Source organism: Leucopleurus acutus, assembly GCF_964270905.1.
Source record: "Leucopleurus acutus genome assembly, chromosome: 6".
Taxonomy (NCBI): Eukaryota; Metazoa; Chordata; class Mammalia; order Artiodactyla; family Delphinidae; genus Leucopleurus; species Leucopleurus acutus.
This window is the reverse complement of record NC_139149.1, coordinates 7,805,442-7,833,046: the sequence shown is the minus strand read 5'-3', so window position 1 is coordinate 7,833,046 and position 27,605 is coordinate 7,805,442. Positions and strand designations below refer to the sequence as shown.

The window sequence follows — 27,605 nt, the reverse complement described above, 5'->3', positions numbered from 1 at the left end:
CAGTCAGAACTTAACAAATGCTGCTAGAACAACAAAGGAAATTTAATATTAAGACTTGCCAATGAGGGAAATCCCTGGTGGTCCAGTGGTTAGAACTCCAGGCTTTCACTGCCAACCTCATGAGTTCAATCCCTGGTGGGGGAACTAAGATTCCACAAGCCACATGGTGCAGCCAAAAACACCAAAACAAAAAACCGAAACACTTGCCAATGAAAACCAGTGTCCTGGTGATATTTTAGAACATCAAGTTGAATAAGAGAATACAGACCTAACATTCCAGGAAAAGAAACAATGCTTCATAGTTATAAGCTTAGACAACAAGTAAAGCTATGGAGGGACTTCCCTGGTGGTCCAGTGGTGGAGAATTTGCCTTCCAATGCAGGGGACACAGGGTCAATCCCTGATTAGGGAACTAAGATCCCACATGCCATGGGGAAACCAAGCCCACGTGCCGCAACTACTGAGCCCGTGTGCTATGGAGCCTGCGTCCCACAACTAGAGAGCCCGTGTGCCTCAACTAAGACCCGATGCAGCCAAATAAATAAATAAATAAATAAAAGTAAAGCTAAGGATAAACAGCCCAAAATAATCCCTTACATGCTTTCTCTTCATCGTCACTATCAGAAAGCACAGCAGCTTTCCGCTTTGCCACTTTCTCCTCCACCCCCTCTTTTTCTTCATCCTCATCGCTGTCAATTTTGGGCCTTTTTGGTTCTTCCTCCTCGCTGTCAGAACTGTTGAACCGCTTCCTGTCTACATGGGCATCTGAATGAAAGGGGTCAGCCTGCATTTCTGTGTCCTCTCTCTTATTCTCCCCGTCACTGTCCTCATCAGACTCCGGCTTCTGTCTGTGTCTGGGGGCAGCCTCGGCTTCTGAATCGCTGGCAGGCCCCTTCTGAGGCTCCTCGCTCTCAGAGTCACTGGCTTGGGGCTTGGGAAGCTCCTCATTTTCAGAATCACTGGCTTGGTGCCTTGGCGGGTCCTCGCTTTCCGAATCGCTAATTCGGGGTTTGGGAAGCTCCTCGTTTTCCGAGTCACTGGCTTGGTGCCTTGGGGGGTCCTCGCTTTCCGAATCACTAATTCGGGGTTTGGGAAGCTCCTCATTTTCCGAGTCGCTGGCTTGCTGCCTTGGCGGGTCCTCGCTTTCTGAGTCACTGATCCGAGGCTTGGGCAGCTCCTCACTTTCAGAGTCACTAACTCGAGGCTTGGGAAGCTCCTCATTTTCCGAGTCACTGGCTGGGTGTCTTGGGGGCTCCTCACTCTCAGAGTCACTGACTTGGGGTTTTAGAGCATCCTCTGTTTCCGAGTAACTGGCAGGACTTTTGGGGAGCTCTTCGACCTCTGAATCGCTGGCAGGGGGCTTCCTAACATCTTCATTTTCGGAGTCGCTTGCGTGCCCATTAAGCAGCTCCTCGTTTTCAGAGTCGCTCACAGGTAGCTTCCTGGGCTCCTCATTCTCAGAGTCGCTCCCATGGTGATTGGCATCCTCGTTTTCAGAATCACTCGCAGGAGGCTCTGCATGCCCTTCAAATTCAGAGTCGCTGTCCTTTTGCCTTTGAAGCTCCTCACTCTCAGAGTCACTGGCATTAAGATTTGAGGGGTCATCGTTCTCAGAGTCTGTCACATGATGTCTTTTGTTGAGACCATCTTCTCGATCACTAGGTTCATTCTGAAAAATCAAGGGAGAAAAAATTAGGAAAGTGCAAAAAAACCTTTGGTAGTAAAAATGTTAAAAATTTTCAGCCTTAAAAAAAAAAGCAGGAATACGCATGCTTAAATGTAGAATTCTCATCCTATACGTATATAGAAACATCCCACTTTTAAAAAGGCCATTCATCTGTGAAATGGTAGCATGGTTTAGATCCCAAAATGAGGAACGATAACCTGCCTTCATGAATCTGTAAAGCACAGACCCCCAGATTACTCTACGGTACCTTATACTTTGAAAAGCTAGATTAAACAACAACAAAAAATAAACCTTAACTTTCTCATATAATTCTAGCTCCTAAATATATTCTTTAAGTACATACAAGCAAACATGTACCCAAGTTCTCTTAAAAAAGGAACATTCTTGGGTTTTATAACGTTAAAGTTCTTTTAAGGAAGAGAACTATAAAACTTTACTTTATTTAAAGGGCCAAATTATACTTGGGGCACATTCTCCCGAGTGAATCTGAACAAATAAGGAGAGGAGCAGAGGAGCAATTAATAGAGCCAAATACCATGGTAGGGTCTCTCCTGCTAGTTTACTCCTCACGAGAGTATTTTTCATGATAAGAAAACTGAGGCTTACAGCAGTCTTGGGACATATATCCAGTAACCCTGGCACAAAAGTTTAAGTTTTAGGGAAAACACTGACTAATCTAGCTATACTAACAAATAATGTCATATGAAGTAATCTGAAAACTCTAGGGTACAAATTTGATATTATAGCTATGTTTTTTAAATGCAGAGAAAAATATATAAAACTAAACATACCAAAATACTAATAACTAGAATGTGGGGAATTTTTTCCCTTCTATAATAGTATCTTTACTTTCAGTAACATGGTAATTAATATTCTGGCTTAAAAAGTAAAGTACTTCTGTGTTTAGGTTTTCCCCCTTAAAAGTTTACTGAGCCAAATTTTTTTTTTTTTTTTTTTTTTTGCAGTACGCGGGCCTCTCACTGTTGTGGCCTCTCCCCTTGCGGAGCACAGGCTCCGGACGCGCAGGCTCAGCGGCCATGGCTCACGGGCCCAGCCGCTCCGCGGCACGTGGGATCTTCCCGGACAGGGGCACGAACCCGTGTCCCCTGCATCAGCAGGCGTACTCTCAACCACTGCGCCACGAGGGAAGCCCTGAGCCAAATATTTTTCTTTAGAATATATGACGGACATTTCCTGAACTTACCACAGATCAATTTTCAAGGAACAAAGAGCCTTTAATAAAGTATATGCCCACCATATCACGCAATGAAATAATTAAGCAGTAAGGGAATATACAGTGACAAGATAAAAGGCATTAAAATGTTTTCACAAAACCCACACTTTAACTTGCTTCGGGCTCATTTAAAGAAGATTAAGTATGTTGTGTCTACAACTTCAGAAAGAGTAAAAAAATTATAAAATAAGCTTATAAAATATGTTTGAGGGTTTTTCCCCTCCATATTTCATTCCCATCTTGATAGCACAGAGTTCCAAAGATACAGTAACTGCTATACATATTCATTCAAGTATAACACATTCAGGAAACTTTCTAAAATAATAAGCTTTTCAAATTTCCCAAAGATATTTTTCTTTTATTATCACGGGACACTCACAGCATAGCACTGGATTCCCTGTCAGTCATACATCCTACTACCCCAATGAAACTGGCATTTATCTATTAAATTAGGACAGGAGAAATAACATAGAACCTTTTGATACAGTACAAGATATAGTACTCTATATATTGCTAGAAGCTTACTCTTGGCCATACTTCAGAATTTAATTCTTTTATATTTTAAAAGAATATAGATGAAAAAATTAACTATCCAGAATGTAAGCCCTAAGAAGGCAGGCATTTTTTGGTCTGTTTTCTTCACTGAGAAGGCACACTCTGTGCTTCAGAGCACAGAATGGTGTCTGGTATATACAAAATCACAGTAAATTCTTACTAATTACTTACTTACCTACTTACTGTGTAAGAAAGTAATTACTTTTCTCACTTAATAAAAAGAGTTAAATGAGAATAATTTAAAGTGAGGAATAATTAACTCAACAAGTATTTGTTTAATGTCTACTACGTGCAAGGTGCTAGGAATCAAGGCTGAACATGTCTCAGTGCCTGACCTTAAGGAAATGTTGTCTAATGAGCCAGCCAAATATACCATAACAATACAGTATAACATGCACTGTTATGAAGGTATATGTGACATTCCGAAAGCCTACCGGAAGTGATCTATATGAGACTAAGCTATAAAGGGTGTGTAGACAACAGGTATTGGGAATTAGTTTGTGATGACTGAATTAAGAAGTTAACTGCATTACTGAGGGCAGAAGACGAAACATACAGGTACCAGCAGAGGCAACTAAAGCAGGAGGCAAAAGGGGAAATTGTTAACTGGCTTTTGGAATGCTTTCCATGGCATACACATGACATAACTCTAACAACATGTTCGTGTGTGACTCAGCTGCAAACAACAGAAATCATCTCAGGCTAGCTCCAGAAAAAAAGAACAATCTTTCCAGAATCAAAGTGGAATAAATGGCTAAAGGCTCAAGAAGGGTAGGAACCAAGGCAGCTCAGAAGCTTAGGAAAGGAAATTCAAGGACCTTTCACTACAGCACTATCAATAACATGACTCAGCTCTCACGTTGCTAAATTTCAGTGTCCAGGATCTAAATTTTAAATTCCCAGGAGACATAATCTAATGGGCCACGGCAAGATAGGATGTCGTTACTCTGTGACTCAATGCCAGAGCAGGGGCACAGCACTGGGAGCCACTCCCAAAGAAACGAGAGATACCATGAACTGAGTAGTCTTCCCAAAACTTATCTGTTACACTCTACCCTGGACTTCCCAACACATGGTGTATGCATTCCAAACAAGCAACCATTACAAGGACATTACATGTAATTCACGATTGTGAAACTTATGAATTCCCATCAATTTTTGAGGAGTCTCATAAAATCCTGAGTATCTATCCATTATGTGTGGCACAGTAGGGAAAACGTGGGAAATCACTGCAGTAAGAAAGTACTGGTCGACAGACTCAAGTTAAAGAAGGCAGTTAGGTGAAGACATCATAGGATTTGGGAAAAGAGTTAAGCTTACAAGTTATCAAAACACTACTCAAAAATTTTAGACTGGTTTCAGCAATTAGTCTAAATTGCAAACTTAAAAAATATCCAAAATACAGTTTTTAAAAAGTCAAATATGAGTACAACAAATCAATAGTAGAAGCTGCCATTTAAATGCTATTTCTTAATAATATTTTTAAAAATCCCTAATTTTACCTGTCAGAGAAATTGAGCACTCTAAGTGCCCTCAGAGGCTTTAGAAATGTCTATAATGCCTCACACTTCCCTCTTATGATCATTTACATTGTAGTTATAAATAACTTCTGGTTACCCATAATGAATGATCTGATCGTTTATCTCAGCAATCAAACAGTAACACACTCTTTATGACCAGTGCCATAATATACATGCACAGAGATAATTAACATTTTTAAATTACAAAATAAATAATAAAACTGCTGTAAAGGCAAACATCAATTTGTAAATTACAAAGTAGTATAAGAATGTCAAATAGGAGTCCTTGTAAAGAACCAAACAACTCAGGACAGCTGTTTCCAGTAAAAGAAACTCAAAACTGTTGAACTTGCATTCCAACCTTCCATCATAAATTGGTACAACATTCAACACCAAGTCACACAGTAAATTCCATGAAGAAATATGTATAGGAGCATTTTCAAAAACATGTTTTACTGGACCTTAGTTCCAGAAGATATATTTGAAATCCTCGTCTTGGAGTTTGTCAATACATATCATCTTAAAAGCATAAGGAAGAATCTGGGAAATCCAGTTTTTACTACACAATGCTGTTAATCCAGGGTAGGTCCTGGAATGCTGCATGGCTTTGACTCTGAGAAACTCCAGCTTTACAGCAAGCACACACACATATAACAAAATGAAGATGTATACCAGTGTCCTTTGTTGATCTTAGAGCTGGTTGATCTTAGAATCAGTCAAAAACAGAAGCATTCCTGATGAGTACTAGAAAAAGAAAATGTCTACACAAAGCCTAAGAGTTTATAATGGGGGCTTCCTCGGGGGTGCAGTGGTTAAGAATCCACCTGCCAACGCAGGGGCCACGAGTTCCATCCCTGGTCCGCGAAGATCCCATGGGCCGCGGCGCAACTAAGCCCATGCGTCACAACCACTAAGCTTGCGCTCTAGAGCCCGCGCACCGCAACGAAGAGTAACCCCTGCTCGCCGCAACTAGAGAAAGCCTGTGTGCAGCAAGGAAAACCCAACGCAGCCATAAATAAATAAATAATTTCTGAGAAAAGTTTATAATGATGAAGCAAACTCCTGCCTACCTCTCCAGACTCATTTCTGCCCTCTCACCACCATCAACCCTATGTGCTGCAGCAGCAGTTCCCAAACTTTTGCAGAAGAATAACTTGGGGAGCTTTGGAGGAAAACATACAGATTTTTGTGCTTCTCACCTCCAGATATTAATACAGTCAGTTTGGGGAAGAGGTCGAAGAATCTGCATTTTGACATCTAATCCAAGTGATTCTAACCGCACATTATAATTTTACTGCAGACACATGGAACCACTAACTTCACTGTTACCTCCATGCTTTTACCTCACCTTGTCCTTTTCATACCTCAACACTAGGCAAAAATACCCCCTTCCTGAAGCCTCTTCCATCCTCCTCTCTAGGTAGAATGGACTCTGCCCCATGTAATGTGACAGTTCACAACGTGGACTTTAGTGTCGGTAAGACCTGGGGTTCAAACCCTAGCTCGCAGCCACCTTCTACTGTGTAATCTAGGGAAATTTTCTTAACTCCTCAAAACCTCAATTCCTCAATATGACAGAGTCAGAAATAGTTTCTATAACTTAGAGGGCCGTTCAGAGGACCAAATGCATGTAATGTAGTTAGCATGTGCCTGTGAGCATTCAATACATGTTGTTAATCATTTATAACAAAAATATCTTATTAATTACAAAACATTCACCCTTCAAGACTCAGCTCAAATACATCATCTATGAAGGCTGAGCTGGTCAGTCATTCCTTCTTACATGTCCCCATAGCATCCTGTATCTCTACCTCACTGAAAGGTGATTTTTTACGCATTTATCTTCATAATATGTTTGAATAAATGACCTTAAGATCAAAAAACTATCTTTTACCTTCAGTATACAGAAGATACTCAAATTAAATTCACTGAAATAAAACAAACCCACAAGACAATGCTTAACAAAAAAGAACCAAAGCAAAACAATGTTCTTCTCCTCAATTTGGTAAACTCAAAGACAAAGGCTGAAACCAAACACAAAAAAAAGAAGTGTAGATGGAATCAAAAGAACTGGTAAGAAACAGGGTAAACAAGGACGGCAAAAGCCAACAAGAATCTTCTACGGGCTCTGATCTACTCCCCATAGGAATACTTTCCTTATATTAGCACAACGTCTCTGTGGAAAGATCCAAATGACCGCAGACTGCCATCTTTACTCAATTCAAAGTAAGGTTGGAGCTAACAGGGCTGCCACCAACTTCAATGACAGATGGATGGTTGTGCCCACTAGGCTTTGCCTACAGTCAGAAAACAAGGAGAAACTATGTGCCATTTCCAAACAACCTCTTCCTCGATCGTCCCACATACTACTTTTTTCCTGTGAGAACCTCAGGAAGGGAACACTACTTTTCTATGCAGATGAAATCTACAAGCTGTATTTTTATTTTATTTTTTTAAAGTTTTCTTTTTTTAAAAAATTTACTTATTTATATTTATTTTTGGCTGTGTTGGGTCTTCGTTTCTGTGTGAGGGCTTTCTCTAGTTGCAGCGAGCAGGGGCCACTCTTCATCGCGGTGCGCGGGCCTCTCACTGTCACGGCCTCTCTTGTTGCAGAGCACAGGCTCCAGACATGCAGGCTCAGTAGTTGTGGCTCACGGGCCCAGTCGCTCCGCGGCATGTGGGATCTTCCCAGAACAGGGCTCGAACCCGTGTCCCCTGCATTAAGCAGGCAGATTCTCAACCACTGCGCCACCAGGGAAGCCCGACAAGCTGTATTTTTAAATGCTTATTACCTTCAATGTATTTCTGTGGAATAAAAACCAGCTGACCACAATCCACAACTAATTTCACACTGTTCAAGAGAATTTTTTTTGGCCGCACCTTGCAGCATGTGGGACCTTAGTTCTCAGAACAGGGATCGAACCCATGCCCTCTGCCCTGGAAGTGTGGCGTCTTAACCACTGGACTACCAGTGAAGTCCCCAAGAGAATATTCAAGTAAAACAACAAAAAAATTAGAACTGGCAACTAGTTATAACTAGGTCACATTCATGCTCAAATTGCTTTATTAAAAAATGTGCTTCCAGTGATGACTATTCAAAACATTTAAAAAAAAATCATTCCCCTTTTCCCTATCTGCCCTACCGTCAACATTGTGTGAAGATTCTGAGTTCTCAAAGTGCTCTACACAGAATAAATATACTTGAAAACTCCCCTGATATTCATATCCCTTTTAGAAACCTAGCCCAAAAGATGTTAATAACCTAGAAACAAATAATTTAAATATGTAATCAACTTATTACTGCAATTGCTTATATATACATTTCTTTAAGAAACCAGGCCTAAACTTAAGAATATTATTTTTAAATTTCATTTCATAAGGTAAGTCTCTTTTGCTTTAAAACAGTGGGCCTCAACCTCATAAAGATTAACTCTTAACTAGCCCCCTAAGAAATAATCTGCCTAATTGCTATAGAGGCTAATTGTAAAATAATTAAAGGAAATCAGATTATGTCCCCTCAAAATATGCCTCTGACATAAAAATTTTGATCTGAAGGCAATTAACAAGCAGTAAACACAAGAGTAGCTCTCTCTACCTTCCCTCCTTTTCCTTCAAAAGGCAGGATATTCCCATTACTGGAGACAGACTGTCATTAGCTCAAAGACACCAGCAGAGCAATCAGCACACAAACTTTACTACATGAGTTTCTTCCCATATACTTGCCTTCGCAGTCTGTCACCCTTGGAAGCCTAGAACTGCTTTCCTTTGTCCTGTCACTTCTCCACAAAATTATTACTCTTCGTTGAAGATGTTATATGAACTAGAATTCTAAGCTACTGCTTTGAGTTACTCTCTGTTGAGTTTTCTCCTGTGTGATGTATGCTGCACATGTTAATAAACTCAGTTTTTTTTCACTTGTTAATGTCTTTTTGTTAAAGAATTCCAGCTGAAAACCTAAGATGGGTAGGGGTAAAATTTTGCCTCCCCTACATAACATAACTGCTATTACAGTTTTCAGAGCTGCTACATAAGTTTTACTTAGCCCTCATAATAATTATTTTAACCCACTGTCAAGATGGTGGAGCTAAGGCTCAGAGATGAAATAGTTTTTCTAGGAGCTGACAGTCATTATGGTTACTAAGTGGCAAAGCCAATATATGAAACTACATTTTGGCCATCACACTGCCTTTCACTCTGAAGAGCTATGCAAATACAAAATTTTATCATCATCACCTAAGAGAGATTTGCTGTTATACCATCTAACCCAAACAATTCTTCAGTATCATCTTCCATTAAGCTATCCCACTTTCCAGGTCACAATACTCATTCTTGAACTATAACAAGTCCTTCTCAATTCTAGGCCTTTGAACCTGCGGCTCTCTCCAGCTAGAATCATCACCGCACCCCTAACCGGCTTCTCCATCTGGCAATAATGTCAGACTCGTTCCTCAGAGTCCACTCAGCCCACCCTCCCATCCTCCTATGGCCCTTTGTATGTGCCCTTTCTGTAATTTTAAAATATATTTTAAATTATCTGACGCATGCTAGTAAAATTAGGTAACCATATAAAATGATGGGACAGTTATTCTAACTATTCTCCCTTTGACTTTAAATGTGCCAACACAGGAAAGTATAAAGAAAATTAAAATCACCTTTAATAACCCAAAGATCACCATCATTTCTAATTTTTACAAAGAATTTCTTCCCAATCTTTTCTTTGTGTTAATTTACTTTAAAAAAGTAAACAAGGATCTAGAATCACAATTAATTTAATGACTGTAACACACTGAATTCTCCCATGTCACAAAATATTCTTTGAAAACAATTTTAATGGACGCATTGCCATTCTTACAAATGTTCTATTTATATTTTAATCACTAGTTTTTTATATTGTTGGATCCTTCTTGTTTCCTTTCTTATGCTTTCTACATGTCATTTGTCCATTTCAGTGTTCTCAGCCTAAGGGTAGCTCTGGGTTCTCCCCTAAGGGGGCATTTGTGAATGCGAGGGACCATTTTTGGTTGGCAATGACTGGAGAGGATATGTTACTACCATTTTATTTAATGTTTGGGAACCAAGATACTAAATGTCCTGCAATATACAGGCCTGCCTCCAAATGCCAACAGCTGGCTTACTCAGAATCACCTGTTTAGGAAAGCAGCACTGGGCTGCTCTCCATGCAGAGGAGGCCACAGACAGGACCCACACACACACACAGGCAGGAGACCCAGTGAGATGAAAGAGCCAAATGCCCTGAACAGAGACTGTGGTAATAGACAAGTAAAGCATCCTGGGTTCTTCTGGAATGTGAATTGGGGAATATGGAGAGGTTTCACCAATGATTAGAAGAGATAAAAATGAAGCCAGATGAGGACTTCTGATATGAAAATGAAAAGCTCTGCTGACCCACTCTCCAGTGAAACTGGTTAAAAGTATTTAAAAACAACTATTCAAAGCCCCTGGAAATGGTCCTAAAGACAAAGAGAGAATAAAGAAACATCTATCCAAGAAGATCTACAAAAATTTGGTAAGAGAAGCAGAAGTATCTGGTATCTGAACCAAGACCACTCCTCACTTTCAACTTCACAGCTCAGTCAGAAAGGCTCTACTCCAGGCTGTTGCAGCCAAAAACAAAGGGTACTCTTTCCCTCTAGCTTCCAGGGGCAGGGTGTCTTCCCAGGAAGAGCCCAATGTCAGCATTTCTCATTCTGCCTCCAGCTACCTGCTGCTGAAGGTAAGTTCCAGGCAAATGTAATTGCAAGTGGGGGCTCCCATCTTCTGCCCAGCACTCAATCACAGTAAGAAGGCTCTGCTTTGGGCACAGCACACTGACAATACTGGGGCCCTGATCACCCTTGCCCCAATTTGTGTGACAGTGGTTCCATGCCAAGAGAGGCAAGCCAGGAGCACCTCAGGCTGCTATCAAATCCCCACTGCACACTGAGAGCTCGGCTTCTAGAACTGGGATGTCACTCAGAAAGAAACCTGCCGTCACCCTCTCCCCACCCCCTACCCCAAACTCCAGAGCCCAGGCTCAGAGATTTTGCTTGGGGACAAAGCAGGCAGTAAAGTAGATAGCTTCTAATTTTTCCCCAAAGAAACCAACTTCATTTGTAACCAAGCTTGGGGACGTCCAGGCTAAGGCACTTTCACTAACACTGGAGACTGGTGGAAGGCACTTAGAAGGATATTCAAAATACAGAATAAACTATAGGCCAGCTAGTTTGCAGGAGATAACCAGGTAACAATACAGCTGGGAGGAGCCATCCTGAGGTCAGAACAAAGCAAACACAGACCTCAGAAATTATTCCTTCAAAGGAGCCAGAATTTGATTAGACTAACTTTTTGAGCAATTTATGCCACAGGGCATGGCTGGAAATAACAGAGCCATCAGTGGAGTTTTTTTTTTGTTTTTTGTTTTTTTTTGCAGTACGCGGGCCTCTCACTATTGTGGCCTCTCCCGTCGCGGAGCACAAGCTCTGGACGCGCAGGCTCAGCGGCCATGGCTCACGGGCCCAGCCGCTCCGCGGCATGTGGGATCTTCCCGGACCGGGGCACGAACCCGTGTCCCCTGCATCGGCAGGCGGACTCCCAACCACTGCGCCACCAGGGAAGCCCCATCAGTGGAGTTTTAACAGCTGACTGTGGTCAGAGAAAGAGCAAAAAAGAGCCCTACTAACACCACCGTCATCCCAGGTGACTGTGAGCATGTCCCAAACTGCACATCTCTGAGGATGCAACACCAGAGATTTAAAACTGCGGGTGAGGAAACAGTATTCACTAAAATCATCCAGCTAGTCACTAAACAATTACTCTAAAATGTCCAGTTTCCAACAATAAATTAAAAGGCATGCAAAGAAACTGGGAAGTATGACCCATAACCAGGAAAAAAGCAGGCAACAGAAACTGCCTGTGTGAGCAACAAGATATCAGATTTATCAGGAAAAGACTTCAAAGTGGCCATTTGTGAACATGTTAAAAAAAACAAAGGCATGATGACAATAGCATATCAAATAGAGAATATATAGAAATAGAAATTTGACTCATCTCCTATAAGAGTAACCCAGTAAGATTAACAGCTGACTCCTCAATGCAAACAATGCAGGCAGAAAGCAGTGGGATAACATATTCTAAGTGTTCAAATAAAAACTATCAACTAAGAATCCTATATCCAACAAAGCTATCTTTCAAAAATAATTAACAAAAAAGAAATGAAAACTTTTCTAGATAACCAAGAAAAGGAAAGAATTTGTCAAGCAGACCCACCATACAAGAACTGCTAAAGGAAGTTCTTCAGGCTGAAAGCAAGGGACCTCAGTGAATCCACATGAAAAAACAATAAGCACCAGTAAAGGTAACTGTGTAATTATGAAAGACAGTATAAATGCATATTTTTTCCTTTCTTAATTTAACTGATTTATATAACAGTTGCATAAAGTAATATGTATATACTGTGTTGCTGGACCTGTAATACATAAGACAAATGACAGTAGAAAGAAGGTGGGTGGGAACAAACCTGTATTACACTAAGGAAATAACTTCTATAACAATGCATTGTTGGATTTTAGCATTAATAAATATAATATGTATAACAATAATATTACAAAGAGAGAAAAAGAATAGAGCCACATAGTACTAACCTTACTATATACCATCGGAATTAAGCTACCGTAAATCTGAAGCTGATTCTGATTAATATATGTGGTAAACCCTAGAGCTACCACTAAAAAAAAAAAAACTCAAAACCATAGTAAAAATACTATTAAAGAAATTAAAATTGCACAGAGTATTAAAAATATAACTACAATAATTTGTTAACGAGTACACTAGAGAAAAAGACAAAGTGTGACATCAAAAACATAAAATGTGGGGGAGAGCAAAAATGTGTAACTTTAGCATGTACTTGAAGTTATCAGCTTAAAATAGACTGGTATAAGATATTTTACGTAAGCCTCATGGCAACCCACAAAGCAAAAAGGTATACTAGATATACAAAAAAAACTTTTTTTAAGTAATCTAAGCATACCGCTAACAGAAAATCATCAAACCACAAAGGAAGAGAGCGGGGAGAAGGAAAAAAGGAATGACAAAACAGTCAGAAAACAAAGAACAAAATGGCAATAATAAGACCCTACCTATCAATATTTACTTTAAATATAAATGGACTCAATTCTTCAACCAAAAGATAGAGTGGTTAAATGGATGGGAGAAACAAAAACAAAAACTGAACTATATGCTGTCTACAAGAGACTCACTTCAGCTTTTAGGACACACGCAGACTGAAAAAAAAAAAAAGGATGGAAAAAGATATTCCATGCAAGTGGAAACCAAATGAAAGCAGGGGTAGCTATATTTATAATCAGAGAAAATAGACTTTTAGCCAAAAACTATAATAAGATACAAAGAAAGTCATTATATTGTATAATGATAATAGAGTTAATCCAACAAGAGGATTTACCATTTGTAAATATTTATGCACCCAACATCAGAGCACCTAAATATTAACAGACCTGAAGGAAGAAATAAGCTATCAACACAATAATAGTAGGGAACTTCAACGCCTCACTTTCAATAATGGATAGATCATCCAGACAGAAAATCAATAAGGAAATATTGGGCTTAAACCACACGTTAGGCCAAATGGACTGAACAGACATTTACAGAACATTCCATCCAACAGGAGCAGAGTACACATTCTTCTCAAGTGCACATGAACAATCTCGAGTACAGATCATATGTTAGGCCACAAGGTAAGTCCTAATAAATTTAAGAAGACTGAAATCATATCAAACTTCTTTTCCGACCACAATGGTATGAAAGTAGAAATGAGTATGAGTATGAGAAATACGAGAAGAAAACTGAAAATTTCACAAACATGTGGAGATCAAACATCATGTTGCTAAACAACCAATGAGTCAAAGAAGAATTCAAAACATATCTTGAGACAAATGAAAATGGAAATATTGATATAACATACCAAAATTTATGGAATACAGCAAAGCAGTTCTAGGAGGGAAGCTTACAGCAATAAATGCCTACATAAAAAAAAAAGAAATATCTCAAATATCAACTTTACACCCCAAGGAACTAGAAAAAAGAAACTAAGCCCAAAATTATTAGAAGAAAAAAATAACAAAAATCAGAGCAGAAATAAATGAAATAGAGACTAAAAAGACAATAGAAAGGTCAATAAAATTAAGACCTGTTTTTTTACAAAAGATAAACAAATAGACAAACATTTAGCTAGACTTACCAAGAAGAAAAAGAGGATGGAAAGAAAACTATAAAGGAAAGAGGAGACATTACAATTGATACCACACAAATACAGAGGATAATAAAAACTAAGAACTGTATGCTGAGAAACTGGACAATCTATAAGAAATGGATAAGTTCCTAGAAACATACAATCTACTAAGATTGAATCATGAAGAAACAGAAAATCTAAATAGACTGATTACTGTGAAGAGATGGAATCAGTAATCAAAAACCGCCCAACATAGAAAAGTTCAGGACCAGATGGCTTTACTGGTGAATTCCACCAAACATTTAAAGAAGAATTAATACCAGTCCTTCTCAAAGAGTGCCAAAAAATTGAAGAGGAGGGAGCACTTCCAAACTCATTTTATGAAGCCAGCATTACCCTGATACCAAAATCAGACAAGGACACAAGAAAGGAAAATTACAGGCCAATATCCTTGATGAACATAGATGCAAAAATCCTCTACAAATTATTAACAAACAAAATTCAGCAATACATTAAAAGAATCATACACCACGGTCAAATGGGATTTATTCCAGGGATGCAAGGATGGTTCAACATCCACAAATCAATCAATGTGATATACCATATTAACAAAATGAAAGCTAAAAATCACATGATCATCTCAACAGATGCAAAAAAAAGTAATTCAACATTGATTCATGACAAAAACTCTTAACAAACTGGGTAAAGAGAGAATGTATCTCAACATAATAAAGACCATATGACAAGCCCACAGCCAACATCACACTCAATGGTGCAAAGGTGTAAGCTTTTCCTCTAAGATCAGGAACAAGACAAGAATGCCCACTCTCACCACTTTTATACAACACAGTATTGGAAGGCTTAGCAATTAGGCAAGAAAAAGAAAAGGCATCCAAATCAGAAAGGAAGATGTAACATGGTCTTTATTTACAGATGACATAATATATAGAGAAAACCCTAGAAAACTGATAGAACTAATCAATGAATTCAGTAAAACTGTAGGATACAAATCAATATACAAAAATCTGTTGCACTTCTTTACACTAACAATGAACTATAAAAAGAAATTAAGAAAACAATCCCATCTATAATTGCCTCAAAAAGAGTAAAAGAATCTAGGAATAAATTTAACAAGGAGAGTACACTGAAAACTGTAAGACACTGATAAAAAAAATTGAAGACACAAATAAAAAGAAAGTTATTATGTGCTTATGGATTAGAAAAATTGATATTGTTAAAATGACCATAATACCCAAAGCAATCTACAGATTTAATGCAATCCATTTCAAAATTATGACATTTTTCAAAAAACTAGAAAAAATAATCCTAAAATCTCTATGGAACCACAAAAGATACTGAATAGCCAAAACAATCTTGAGAAAGAACAAAGCCAGAGGCATTATATGCCTAGATCTCAAACTATATTACGAAGCTACAGTAGTCAAAACAGTGTTAACACTGGCATAGAAAACAGACACATAGATCGACCGAACAGAATAGAGAGCCCAGAAACAAACCCATGCATATATGGTCAAATGATCTACAACAAAGGAGCCAAGAATATACAATGAGAAAGAATAGTCTCTTCAATAAATGGTGTTGGGAAAAGTGGACAGCTACATGAAAAAGAATCAAACTGGATTACTTTCACACCATATACAACAGTATACTCAAAATGGGTTAAAAACTTAAATGTAAGACCTAAAACCATAAAACTCCGAGAAGAAAACATACGCAGTGCACTCTTTGACACTGGTCTTAGCCATGTTTTTTGGATATGTCTCCTCAGGAAAGGGAAACAAAAGCTAAAGTAAACAAAGGAACTATATCAAACTAAAAGTTTGCATAGCAAAGAAAACTATCAACAAAACAAAAAGGCCGCCTACTTAATAGAATAAAATATTTGCAAAAAATATATTTGATATGGGGTTAATATCCAAAATACACAAAGAATTCATACAACTCAACATTAAAAAAACAAATAACCCAATAACAAAATGGGTAGAGGATCTGAATAGACATTTGGCCAAAGAAGTCATACAAATGGCCAACAGACACATGAAAAGATCAATCATCATCACGGAAATGCACATCAAAGCTACAATATTACCTCACATCAGCTCTTATCAAAAAGACAAGAGGGCTTCCCTGGTGGCGCAGTGGTTGAGAGTCCGCCTGCTGATGCAGGGGACACAGGTTCGTGCCCTGGTCTGGGAAGATCCCACATGCCGTGGAGCAGCTGGGCCCGTGAGCCATGGCCGCTGAGCCTGCGCATCCAGAGCCTGTGCTCCGCAACGGGAGAGGCCACGACAGTGAGAGGCCCGCGTACCGCAAAGAAAAAAAAAAAGACAAGAAATAACAAGTGTTGGGGAGGATGGGGAGGAAAGGGAACACTTGTACACTGTTGGTGGGAATGTAAACTGATGCAGCAAATGTGAAAAACAGCAACTTAAATGTCCATCAATTGACAAATGGATAAACAAAATATGGTATATCCAAAGAATGGAATATTACTGATCACAAAAAGGAATGAAGTACTGATACATGCTACAACTTGGATAAACATTGAAAGCATTAAGTGAAAGAAGCCAGTCACAAAAGACCACACGTTATATAATTCCATTCATATGAAATGTCCAGAACAAGGAGGGGTTGGGGGGTGGGGGTGATAAGGAGGTAACAGCTAAAGGGTTTCTTTTCAATGTGATGAAAATATTCTAAAATTGACTATGGTGATGGCTGTACTACTGTGAATACACTAAAGACCACTGAATTGCATACTTTAAAATGGGTGAATTGTATGGTATGTAAATTTATCTCAATAAAGATATTTTTTTTAAAAAAGGTGATATTTTTCAAGGTCAAATTTGACACAAAAATCCATGATGAAAAAAATATCAAAATTTAAATACTAGCATACATACGACTAAGTTTTCCTTTTGCTTCAGGCTCCAATATGGACCAGTAAAGCACTGTTACTGATCCTGACTTTAAGATTTTGATTTTTTTCATCATATTTTTTGCATTGTTTTAAAATATTATCTTGATCTTTTTTAACAGTTTCCTTAGAGATCTAAAGAAACACATGCAGAATGAGTATTATAGATAAAATGAATTAAAAAACAAACCAAAAAAACAAACCACAACTAGCCTGAACTCCAAAATGCAAACGGGAAAAACATTTTTGGAAAAATCACTTTGTGAGTACCATCTTGCAGCAGGCAAAACAATGCCCCCACAAAAGATGTCCACATCCTAATCCCCAGAACATGTAAATATGCAAAAGGGATGTGCAGATGTAATTAAGGATAGGAAGATTACCCTGGATTATCTGAGTAGGCCCAGTATAATTACAAAGGGTCCTTATGGGAGGGAGGCAGGAGGGTCAGAGTAAGAGACAGACATGTGAGAACACAAGCTAAGGTCTGAGAGATTTAAAGATGCTACAGTTCTAGCTTTGAAGATGGAGGAAGAAGCCATATGCCAATGAGTGCAAGTGGCCTGTACAGCTAGAGAAGGCAAGGGAGCAGATTCTCCCTTAGAGAAGGAACACAACCCTGGTGTCACCTTGATTTTAACCCAGTGTGACCCACTTTGGACTTCTGACGTCCAGAATTGTAAGAAACAAATCTCTTTTTTTAAGCCACTAAATTTATATCAGGTTGCTATGGCAGCAATAGGAAACTAATACACATCTTTTAAGCTTGGGGGCTATAACCTGCACTGCTCCATTTAATATAACTGTACTCTTTCAAGGGTACAATTGGCACTCAAACTACTAGAAGTTTAGCAAATTAGGATAACCCTCCTGGAGGGGAAAATCTACGAAAAGCACAAAAATATGTTCATGGCAGACTTCATTTATAACAGCTAAACAGTCTAAATGTTAATAATCAGGAAACTGTTGAATAAGTAATAGTCCATCCATATTATGAAATATTATGCAACCATTAAAAATTACACTTAGTGGGAATCTTTAACGACATGGGGAAATACCTAAGTATAATGTTAAGTGAAGAGATAAAAATGTTATATTGATACATAACATATATAGTAAAAACACAAGTAACTTAAAATGTATACATACGTTCTATATAATGAGAACAAAAATGCAGGAGAAATAATGTAAAAAAGTTAAGTCATTTCTGTGACAGGAGTATGCTGACTTCAATTTTCTTCTTTAAGCTTTTATATGATTTCCAAATTTTCAACATGCACATTTATTTATTTAGAATCCATCTCATTAAAAAAGTAGTTGAAAAAAAGAAAGTCAACACTACATTTATACATTTATAACTGAAGCATGAAGCCATCAGTCAATCTCCTGATGCTGTTTTCCAAAATGGAAAGTTAAGATATTATACACTAAATAAACTGTAACAATGTTTATGTTATCAAATAATTTCTATCTATCAATTACATTTTAATTAGAATTTAGTCTAAATGCTTAAGAGTGTACCAAAAACTGAACGACGTCAAAATAACTAAAAGATAAGCCTTCCTCTCACTTCTGATCTCACCTGCCCCCTATTTATTCTAGCCACAATGGCTACCACCTTAGATCTTTGTTAGGAATGTTCATCCCCTACATAGACACGTGCTATTCCTTCACCTCCTTCCACATCTTGATTCAAATGTCACTTTCTCAATAAGGCCTACGTGTACCTCCCTATTTAACACTAAAGCCTGCCCTCCACCTTGGCACCCTTCACTCTGTTCAAACTTTCTTCTTTCTCCACAGCATTTATCACCTCTTAACAAACTACAATTTTTAAAAAGAAGTGTGGAGGGCTTCCCTGGTGGCGCAGTGATTAAGAATCTGCCTGCCAATACAGACAGGGGACACGGATTTGGCCCTGGTCCGGGAAGATCCCACATGTTGCAGAGCAACTAAGCCCATGCGCCACAACTACTGAGCCTGCGCTCTAGAGCCTGCAAGCCACAACTACTGAGCCCGCGGGCCACAACTACTGAAGCCCACACGCCTAGAGCCCGTCCTCCGCAACAAAAGAAGCCACCACAATGAGAAGCCCGCTCACCACAACAAAGAGTAGCCCCCGTTCGCCGCAATTAGAGAAAGCCCGTGTGCGGCAACGAAGACCCAATGCAGCCAAAAATAAAAAATTTTTTTTTAAAAAAGTGTATATTGTTTAATGTCTTTCTCCCCCTGCTGGAAAATAAATCCAAGGAGAGTATTTTCGTGGCAGTGGAACCTCATTTAGTCACTCAAAAGAGCCTGACACATAGCAGGTGCTCAAAAAATATTTGTTGGCTATATGAATATACTAGTGATATGTCAAAGGACAGAGTCAATAATACAATCTCTAACAACTGCATCTACTACTTAAAATTGGACAATTTTCTGTGCATGTGTAGTCAAGCAAAATATATGGTATATTGGCCATCTTTATCATTCCTACGTTTCAGTTTGTGTTTACCAAAAACTTACACCTGAATTATTGGAAAAAGTCCCAATTTTATTTTGTTAACATTGTGCAGTACAGACTGTATAACCAGGGAAGCAAATTAAAATCATATAAATTTAATAGGTGATAACCACCATAACTTTCTATTTCAACTGATGTTTCTTCAGATTGCAAATCCGCACTGCCCCACTAAGACATCATTCTGGGAATAGGGAAGCCTAGTCAAATATCAAAAGCCTGGCCTATTTTCTGAATCAATAAGCACAGTTGAAACTGCCTCATATCCAAAATGGGACTCAATCAATACTTATTTCCCTGTGATTTCATAAGTAACCAGACTATCCCTATTTATTTACTTTTAAAGCAGTTCTCTATCATTTTTGAAGGGTTTGAAGCCTAGACCCTAAGACAGGGTCTCTACGACTCCTAAATAAAACAGGTCTCATAGAATATGCAAGGGAAAAGCCTCCCCAAAGATGTTGTTTAGCCAATACCTCTGAATGACGTTCTACACTTCCAGTGTCTGATCCAGAGTGCTGCTCATTTACATCATCCTCAACGTCTGACCCTGAATCCCGTTCATCCTGTACTGGGGTAGCGCCACCATCATCTGCTTAAAAATAAAACAAAAACCCACTTAAGGTGTAAGATGGACGACATCTACAACTGACATGAACACAATGAATCAAGAAAAATGTAAGAGCAAGAACAAGTGTAAGAGCACTGATGAAGCATAACTAATGATGCTAATTTGGGAATAAGACAACAGTACAATACTTACATAAATACCAATAATCATAACTTGTATTGTTGACACATGTGGCAGCGAGAATATATCATTAAAGGAATATGAAGCTTAATAAATATCACTAAGGACCAAGTCAACAAACTAATAGTGTGCACTTTATTTCAACTTTATGTTAAAATAACTGAGTCTATTTTCTCCATAGCACTTACTTACCACCTTCAGATGTACTACATGACTTTCCAAGTTAGTTTTGTTTAATGTGCTGCTCTCCTCGCTTGAATGAAAGTGCCAAAAGAACAGGGATTTTTGGTTCACTGCTGAATCCCTGGAGCCCAGAACACTGTCTGGTACAGTATTTGTTTATGAATGAAGAGCACAAGGAACTCCAGTCCAGAAATAGTGTAAACTCCTTAAAGTAAAGCATATACTACTATACTGTTATAAAACAAATTGTTACCTATCTTTAACCAATACTTTAAAAATACAAAGTAAAATTGTACTGAGAGGAATTTAGAGTTGTTGGAGAATATGGGAAGCCTTGGTTAGGAGTTTACTAAAAATAAATAAATTTTTTAAAATGAAGCACTCAACTATAGGAAAATCAAAAAATGTGTAAGAATGAAATCAGTATCATACTAATGAGCTTCTCTACTTAGCTAAGGAGTAAAGAACATATATATTTAATATTTAATATTCTTATCATATAGTCATAAAAAATTCTTAAGTGTAACGAAAACTTATGCTTCAATGGTTAGAATATGGGGGAAAGAGGGCACAGAGAGGCTAAGACCCTGTCCTAGCATAATAGGAAATCGTTACACAATGCCTAAAAATGATGCAACGAGATAGCATAAGTTAGGAATACAGGGATGAACGTCAAAAAATGGCTAAAAAAATGAAAAGTCAGGAAATTGCTAACTTTTCATGTCTTTCAGCCCGTTATATACACATATTACATATGATTACTTATTTAAAAGTAATTTAAAAACACAAATGAACTGACAACTATTTTTGAAAACATCAGGAAACCGTTTAAAGCAAAAGAGCAGTATGTGTTTGGAAACGTGTTTGCAGTCACTACTATTCGCCGTCACATGATAAGGAATCGAAGTGAACTCAAAACACAACGGAGTAATTAACGCTTAGAAAATTATTTAAGCCCTTTTGATAGAGAATACTCAATGGCACTAGGACACAATAGGAAAGCAAAAGTAACGTTTTTATTCCCCACGAGGTTCTGCCTTATTCGTCTTTGGATCTCCGGTGGCTAGCACGGTGTTAGCAGAGGTGGGGGGGGCCGTGTTTACAGACTAAACAGGAAAAGAAAGGAGAACTTCAGTGAGGAGAAAGGGGAAAGATCTCAAGGTGAAGGAAAGGAACAAAAATCGCTAGTAAGCCCCAGAGGAACACGCCTTATTGTAAAATATGTATACAACTCAAATACGGGTCCTACGTGTTTGTTCTTTAATGGGAGAAACTAGTTTGCAGGCGAGATCAAACTAGTACCAACTCCTAGTGAAAAGTCTACATAAGATCCTGCAACCCCACTGAACAGCTAACTCCCTCGGATTCTCGAAAATCACTCTCAACTCCTGAAAAAAATCCCCTATCAGTAGACCCTCCCTCGTACTTTGCACACAGTAAGTGTTTGATGTATGGAAGTGGCTCCCTAATGCAGCAACGTCCTTCGCCGATTCAGAAGACAACTGTCCCTCTAAAATCCCCTCTCCGAGGTTCTAACTTCGGGGGCCGCAGCCCGTCGGCGGGCTCTCAGCGCTCAGCCTCACTCCCCATTAGACACGGTCGGCGGAGGGGAAGTCTCCGGGGCGTCCCTCCCCTCCCCACCCCTCCCCCGCGGGAGTGAGAGACCAAGCCCGGCCAAGTAACCGCTCCGCCCCCAGCCCTGTCCCCTAGGTCCGGGCCCCACCTGACTGGTCGCCGCTGTAATATTCCGAGTCCATGGCAGGCGGGTCTCGGCGGGGAGTGTCTGCGCCCCGCGCCGCCCCCGTCACCTCCTTCCCGGCTCTGTGACCACCGACGGCGCGGCCCGGTGCTCAGAGGCTCCCACCCGACTACAGGCCTTCGAGGCTGCGGAGATTAAGGCAGCAACAGCTGCAGACGCAAACACTTCGACCTAGAAAGCCCGGACAGACGAGGCAGGCCGTACCCGGAAGGCTGGCAAGGTGTGTGGGTCACCGCACTACTTCCCAGAAGCACCTCTAGGGCCAAAATGGCGCCTGCCCACGACCCTCAAAAGAATTCAGTGCGCAGGCGCCGTCACCTGTCATCCGGCCAATGAGAAGGCGAAACGGTAATGACGCACGACACGACCGGAAAGGAGACTACTGGGAAAATTGAGCGGGAGCCGCGGCTGCGGTTAAAACCTTCCCTTGGAGGAACCTGGTCCGTTCCCCATGGAGATGATAATGTTAGTGTATGGGTTCTCCGTCCGCGCCTTGTTCGAGGACCTTCTAATTTACTCTTCTGAAAAATGAAGACCCGCTAAAATTAAATTTTCCATCATACGGAAATCAACTGTTGTTCCCATAATGCAGCGAGGCGCTTGATTCCCGCCCTTAGTACGGGGAGGAAGTGGCGCATTGCCCTCTGGGACTTGTAGTTCGAAACCTGGCGAAGTAGGCTGAGTTACCAAGCGGCATGATCAAAAGGGCCTCTTTTCAAGGCATTTTTCTTCCTTTCTTTTTGAAAATAACGACTTAACTTTCATCTTAAAAAGCCATTTGGTCAACAATACGAAGTACAGGTTTTTGTTTCCAGAAGAGTCCCCCTTAATGAAATCTTGAGGAAGTCACACTGTTGAACTTCACTTGAGCACTATATGCTCCCTGGAAACAACAATGGTTAGAAACTTCCTGACCTGTCAGTGTTCCCAGAACGGCTCACTGTAAAGAACCATCCTTGTCCCTATCTCTCAGGTAGAACTCACTCTCCACCCTTTTTCATGAGTCCTGTAAGACTTACAGAAGACCCCCTTGTTTACCCGTGACAAGGCCAAAGACCTTTCCCCATTTTTCTGAACCTGCTCATAAGGGCGGACTCAGATCCTCAAACTTCCTGTTCAAATCTTTGCCCTCTAAAACTAGCTAGATACGGAGATAAATATTTTCTGTTCACCTGACTGATTGAAACTTCTGATTGCAAATCAATCCCGACTATAAATCATCCCACCTTCCTCCCTATGAAAGCCTAAGACAAAACCACACAACCTAGACATTCTGATCTTCATATCAGGTGTGCTCTCCCTATTGCAATACCCCAAATAAAGTCTATTTCCTTGCTTGTTTGTTTTTCTCTTAAATAAAGAGGAAAATGTTACTACCTTTGGATTGGAGGAGGGCCAGAGGAGGTATAAGCAAATGTTCCCCAGCAGGTATAGAGTTGCAGAATTAGGGCCTTTTGTTAGTGACAAAGCATACACCTTGAACTGGATTTCTGGGCATGCCTAGCCTGCTGTAAGGCCTCATGTGGTGCCCTGAAAGGTCCATCTCCTACCTTGGAGTTGAGATATGTGAATTCCCTGATGCTAGCTTTGCTATGAATTCTCAAAATGCCTTAAAGTGAAGCCACATTCCAGCTTTGATAATCCTGGAACCCTTTGTTAGCCAGTCAGAATATGCTGGCAGAACCCAGTTCTAGGCTCCAGAGAAGGATATGAAAAGAGAAGGAAGAGAGAGGGATGGTTTCTCTGGAAATTGTCATTTTCTTGCAAGAGAGTTCATGGACGTTCTTTCCCCTGTATAGTGGAAACCAGCTTTGAAATCCAAGTCTGCCCCTTCAGCTGTAAGAATGACATCTTCTCAGGCTGTTGTGAGAATTAAGAGAAAGGAATTAATGGTGCCTGGAACCAAAATGCAAAATTAAAATATTCATTTCCTTCCATTTAATAGAAGAGGCCCCAGGATCTAAGCTCTCTTCTAAAGAGAGCGGGTGAGATTGTACCTGTGTAATAAGGCAAGGTGAATAGGGCAGAAGTCCAGGAAGAGATTAAATGGAAGGGAACCCAGTGCAAACCCTGCCAATAAAGAACTTGTAATTTCACCAAAGGTACAAGACCAACAGCCGTGAAAGTAATTGGGCTAAACGACGTAATTACAAGAGGATAATTGCTGAATTTTAACATAAAGATTCTAACTATCCTGGCGGTTTGGAGAATGGAGAGATAGAAGTGGACTGAACACACAGTAATGTGCGGAGCCTCAGAAGGCTGTAAGGAAGTGTCAGATCTATTTTTTGTACTCAAGAAGCCATTAACTTAGTGAGACAGGACAAACTTTTTGAAATAAACGTAGAGTCTTAGTCAAAGCATTGTGCCTGTAAATGCAAACACAGCTCCAGGAAAGTTTTCCAGAGTCCCTTTTCACCAGCTAGCTGTCCTTCAGAGCCCGCAGTGGAGAAATCCTGGAGCAGCACAGGTGTGCTTTTCTGAGTCCTGGCTGCCTTGCATCTTGGAGACCACCATCTCTCCAATCCTCATTCCTCTCTCCAGTCCCAGCACAGCTGGTCCATGCTGGTGGTGGTAGAGAGGCTCTCAGGGGGAGAGGCTGTTTTTCCCACCAAGGATAATAAGGACAGAGAAGAGAGGAAGGGAGAAGTGAGCTTGCAGCTATCCAGAACTCTCTTTCCCTTGGCTGATAACCCAGAGACATATAAGATTTATCTGGCCAGCCTTTTGAGACACTGTAACTTGATGAACATGTCTGGGAGTGAAATGTTACACAATATAAAGAACAGCCTGGCACTGGCAGAGTTTCATACTGGGGGCTCAGAGATCTGGGCTCTGGGTCAAGCTCTGAGCTTATTGTGTCAAATGAGGGAGTTGAATCAGAAGATTTCAAGGCCCTTTAATTTCATTATTCTATGTCGGAGAAGCCAGGTCTCCAAGTCTGACCTGCCTTCTTGTGCTTGAGCCACTAGAGGGCCCTGCCGGTGAAGAAATGAAAGAAACAAGTGCGTTCTAAGCCTGCTCCCCAGGTCTGTGCACTGTTCTCACACCCCAGCCCCATGACTCACTAGGACACACGCAAGATGTGTCCTGCCAAGTCATTTGTAATATTGAAAAGTGGGACTCGCTTGAAAGCCCATTAATAGTGGGTAATGAATCACTAAACATCAGTACCATGGCACTCCACCCCGCCACTAATACAATTGAATTGAGTCTTTAGCTCTCACATGGAAGGATCTCCACAATATGTGAAGTGAACAAAACGGTCATGGAATACTATAAATGGTATAACATTATTTATGTGAACAACCAAAACAGCAAACAAAAACCCAACCTAAGAATTCCTTCATAAAAATAGAGGGAAAAGAACTTTCTAACAAAGATTGAAAGCTAAAAGCCATAAAAGGCTGAAAATTTTGACTAAACATAAAAACTTTAAAAAATAATAAAATAAATGTAAAAACATATGCGTAGCAAAATCAACACACCATTATCAAAACCAAAAGATAAATGATTAGGAAGTTAACAAAAAAGTATTTTTCAACTCATATCATAGACCAAAGGGCTAATCTCCCTAATGAATATAGAGCCCCTAGAGATCAATAAGACTAATAACTCAATAGAAAAATGGGCAAAGGATATGACAATTCACAAAAGAGAAAAAATTTTTTATAAGGAACAAGGTTTTTTTAAATAAATTTATTTATTTTTGACTGTGTTGGGTCTTCATTGCTGTGCACGGGCTTTCTCTAGTTGCAGCTAGCGGGGGCTACTTTTCGTTGCGCTGCACCAGCTTCTCATTGCGGTGGCTTCTCTTGTTGCGGAGCACAGGCTCTAAGTGCATGGGCTTCAGTAGTTGTGGTTTGCGGGCTCAGTAATTGTGGTGCATGGGTTTTGTTGCCCCGCGGCATGTGGGATCTTCCCGGACCAGGGATCGATCCCGTGTCCCCTGCGTTGGCAGGTGGATTCTTAACCACTGTGCCACCAGGGAAGTCCCGAGAAAATTTGAATGGCTTTAAGATGCATGAAAATATACCCTAAAGTAAGATAAAAGCAAATTAAAATTATATTGAGATACCAATTTTCACTTCTCAGGTTGCAAAAATTTGATAACATTCCATTGGTGAGGCTATGGAGGGAGAGGCCCTCTCATAGGGTGCTGGTGGGAGTATGTTAGTGTAGCTCCCTAAAAAAAGCAATCTAGCAATGTTTATAAAAATTACAAATGCATATGCCCTTTAGCCTAGCAATTGCACTTCAGAAAATGTATCCTACAAAAATATACTTTACTATGTGCAAATAATGTATCTACAAAATTATTCATTGCAGCACTATTTGAAAAATACTGGAAATAACCTAAATGTCCAAACAGGAATGATCACAAAATTATGATACACCTGTACAATGGAATGTTACGTAGCTATAACAAAAAACAAGAAAACTCTCTTATGTACTGATATATAAACGATTTATAAGCTGTGAAAAAATGCAAAGTGCAAAACAGTATGTCATCTTTTGTGAAAAGGGGAGGAGAACATATATTTGTAACTATATCTTTTAAATTTGAAAATCGTATAAAAAACAAAATATTGGTGTCTGTCAGGGGAAGGGAGGACAAGGAAAGAGGGTGGGAATAAGCTTTTAAGGTTTTTAATAAACACATAACATTTACTCTTGCTCCACGTGATAACTCCTATACAACTCTATTTAATTTTGTCACGTTATATCTGTGAAAATTGATAAGCAGAAGCCTCATTTAAAATGGAGTCAGAAGGTCAGAAAGGGGAGCTCTTATGCCCTACTGCTCCACATCAGTTACAGACCCGACAGAAAGAAGTATCTTTGCATGTCCAACAGGAAGAAGATTACTGCTTTACTACCCAGCAGGAGGAAGGAAGAAATTTTCCTTGCCTGGCAATAGGCAGCCAATGAGAAACAGTCACACCTTAGCCAATGAAAAGCCACTACACTTCAAACTCCCAGTTTCCTCCAATGGACTCCGTTTAACAGCCCCTCCCAATGCCCCCTTCTCTATAAAGAAAATGGACCTCTCCTTTGTTCGCTGGGTGAGATTGCAGTTCACCATAGATTGCATGTCGTGGACATGAATGAACATTTTGCTGGCAAAATAACTGGCGGTTTTATTGTTTTAGGGCAGCATATCAAACTAACTTCACAGCCCACTAACTTACAGCCCATATCTTGAAAGCTTACAGACCATAACTTGA

At 39.7% G+C, this 27,605-nt stretch overlaps 1 protein-coding gene across 6 annotated transcripts in view; it reads right to left on the bottom strand.

Annotated features, from left to right (window-relative positions):
- Positions 1-22,600, bottom strand: part of IWS1 (interacts with SUPT6H, CTD assembly factor 1) — a 48,483-nt gene extending 25,883 nt beyond the window's left edge. For 3 of the 6 annotated variants that reach the window (XM_082841697.1, XM_082841699.1, XM_082841700.1), the window contains exons 1-3: positions 22,342-22,600; positions 20,161-20,279; positions 598-1,669 (exon numbers count right to left, since the gene is read on the bottom strand). In XM_082841697.1, the coding sequence (XP_082697823.1) occupies positions 598-1,669; positions 20,161-20,279; positions 22,342-22,375 (1,225 nt within the window). In that variant the 5' untranslated portion in view covers positions 22,376-22,600. The remainder of the gene's footprint in view (positions 1-597; positions 1,670-20,160; positions 20,280-22,341) is intronic. The other 3 variants (XM_082841698.1, XM_082841701.1, XM_082841702.1) reach the window with 1 other exon arrangement.
- Positions 22,601-27,605: the final 5,005 nt, after the last annotated feature.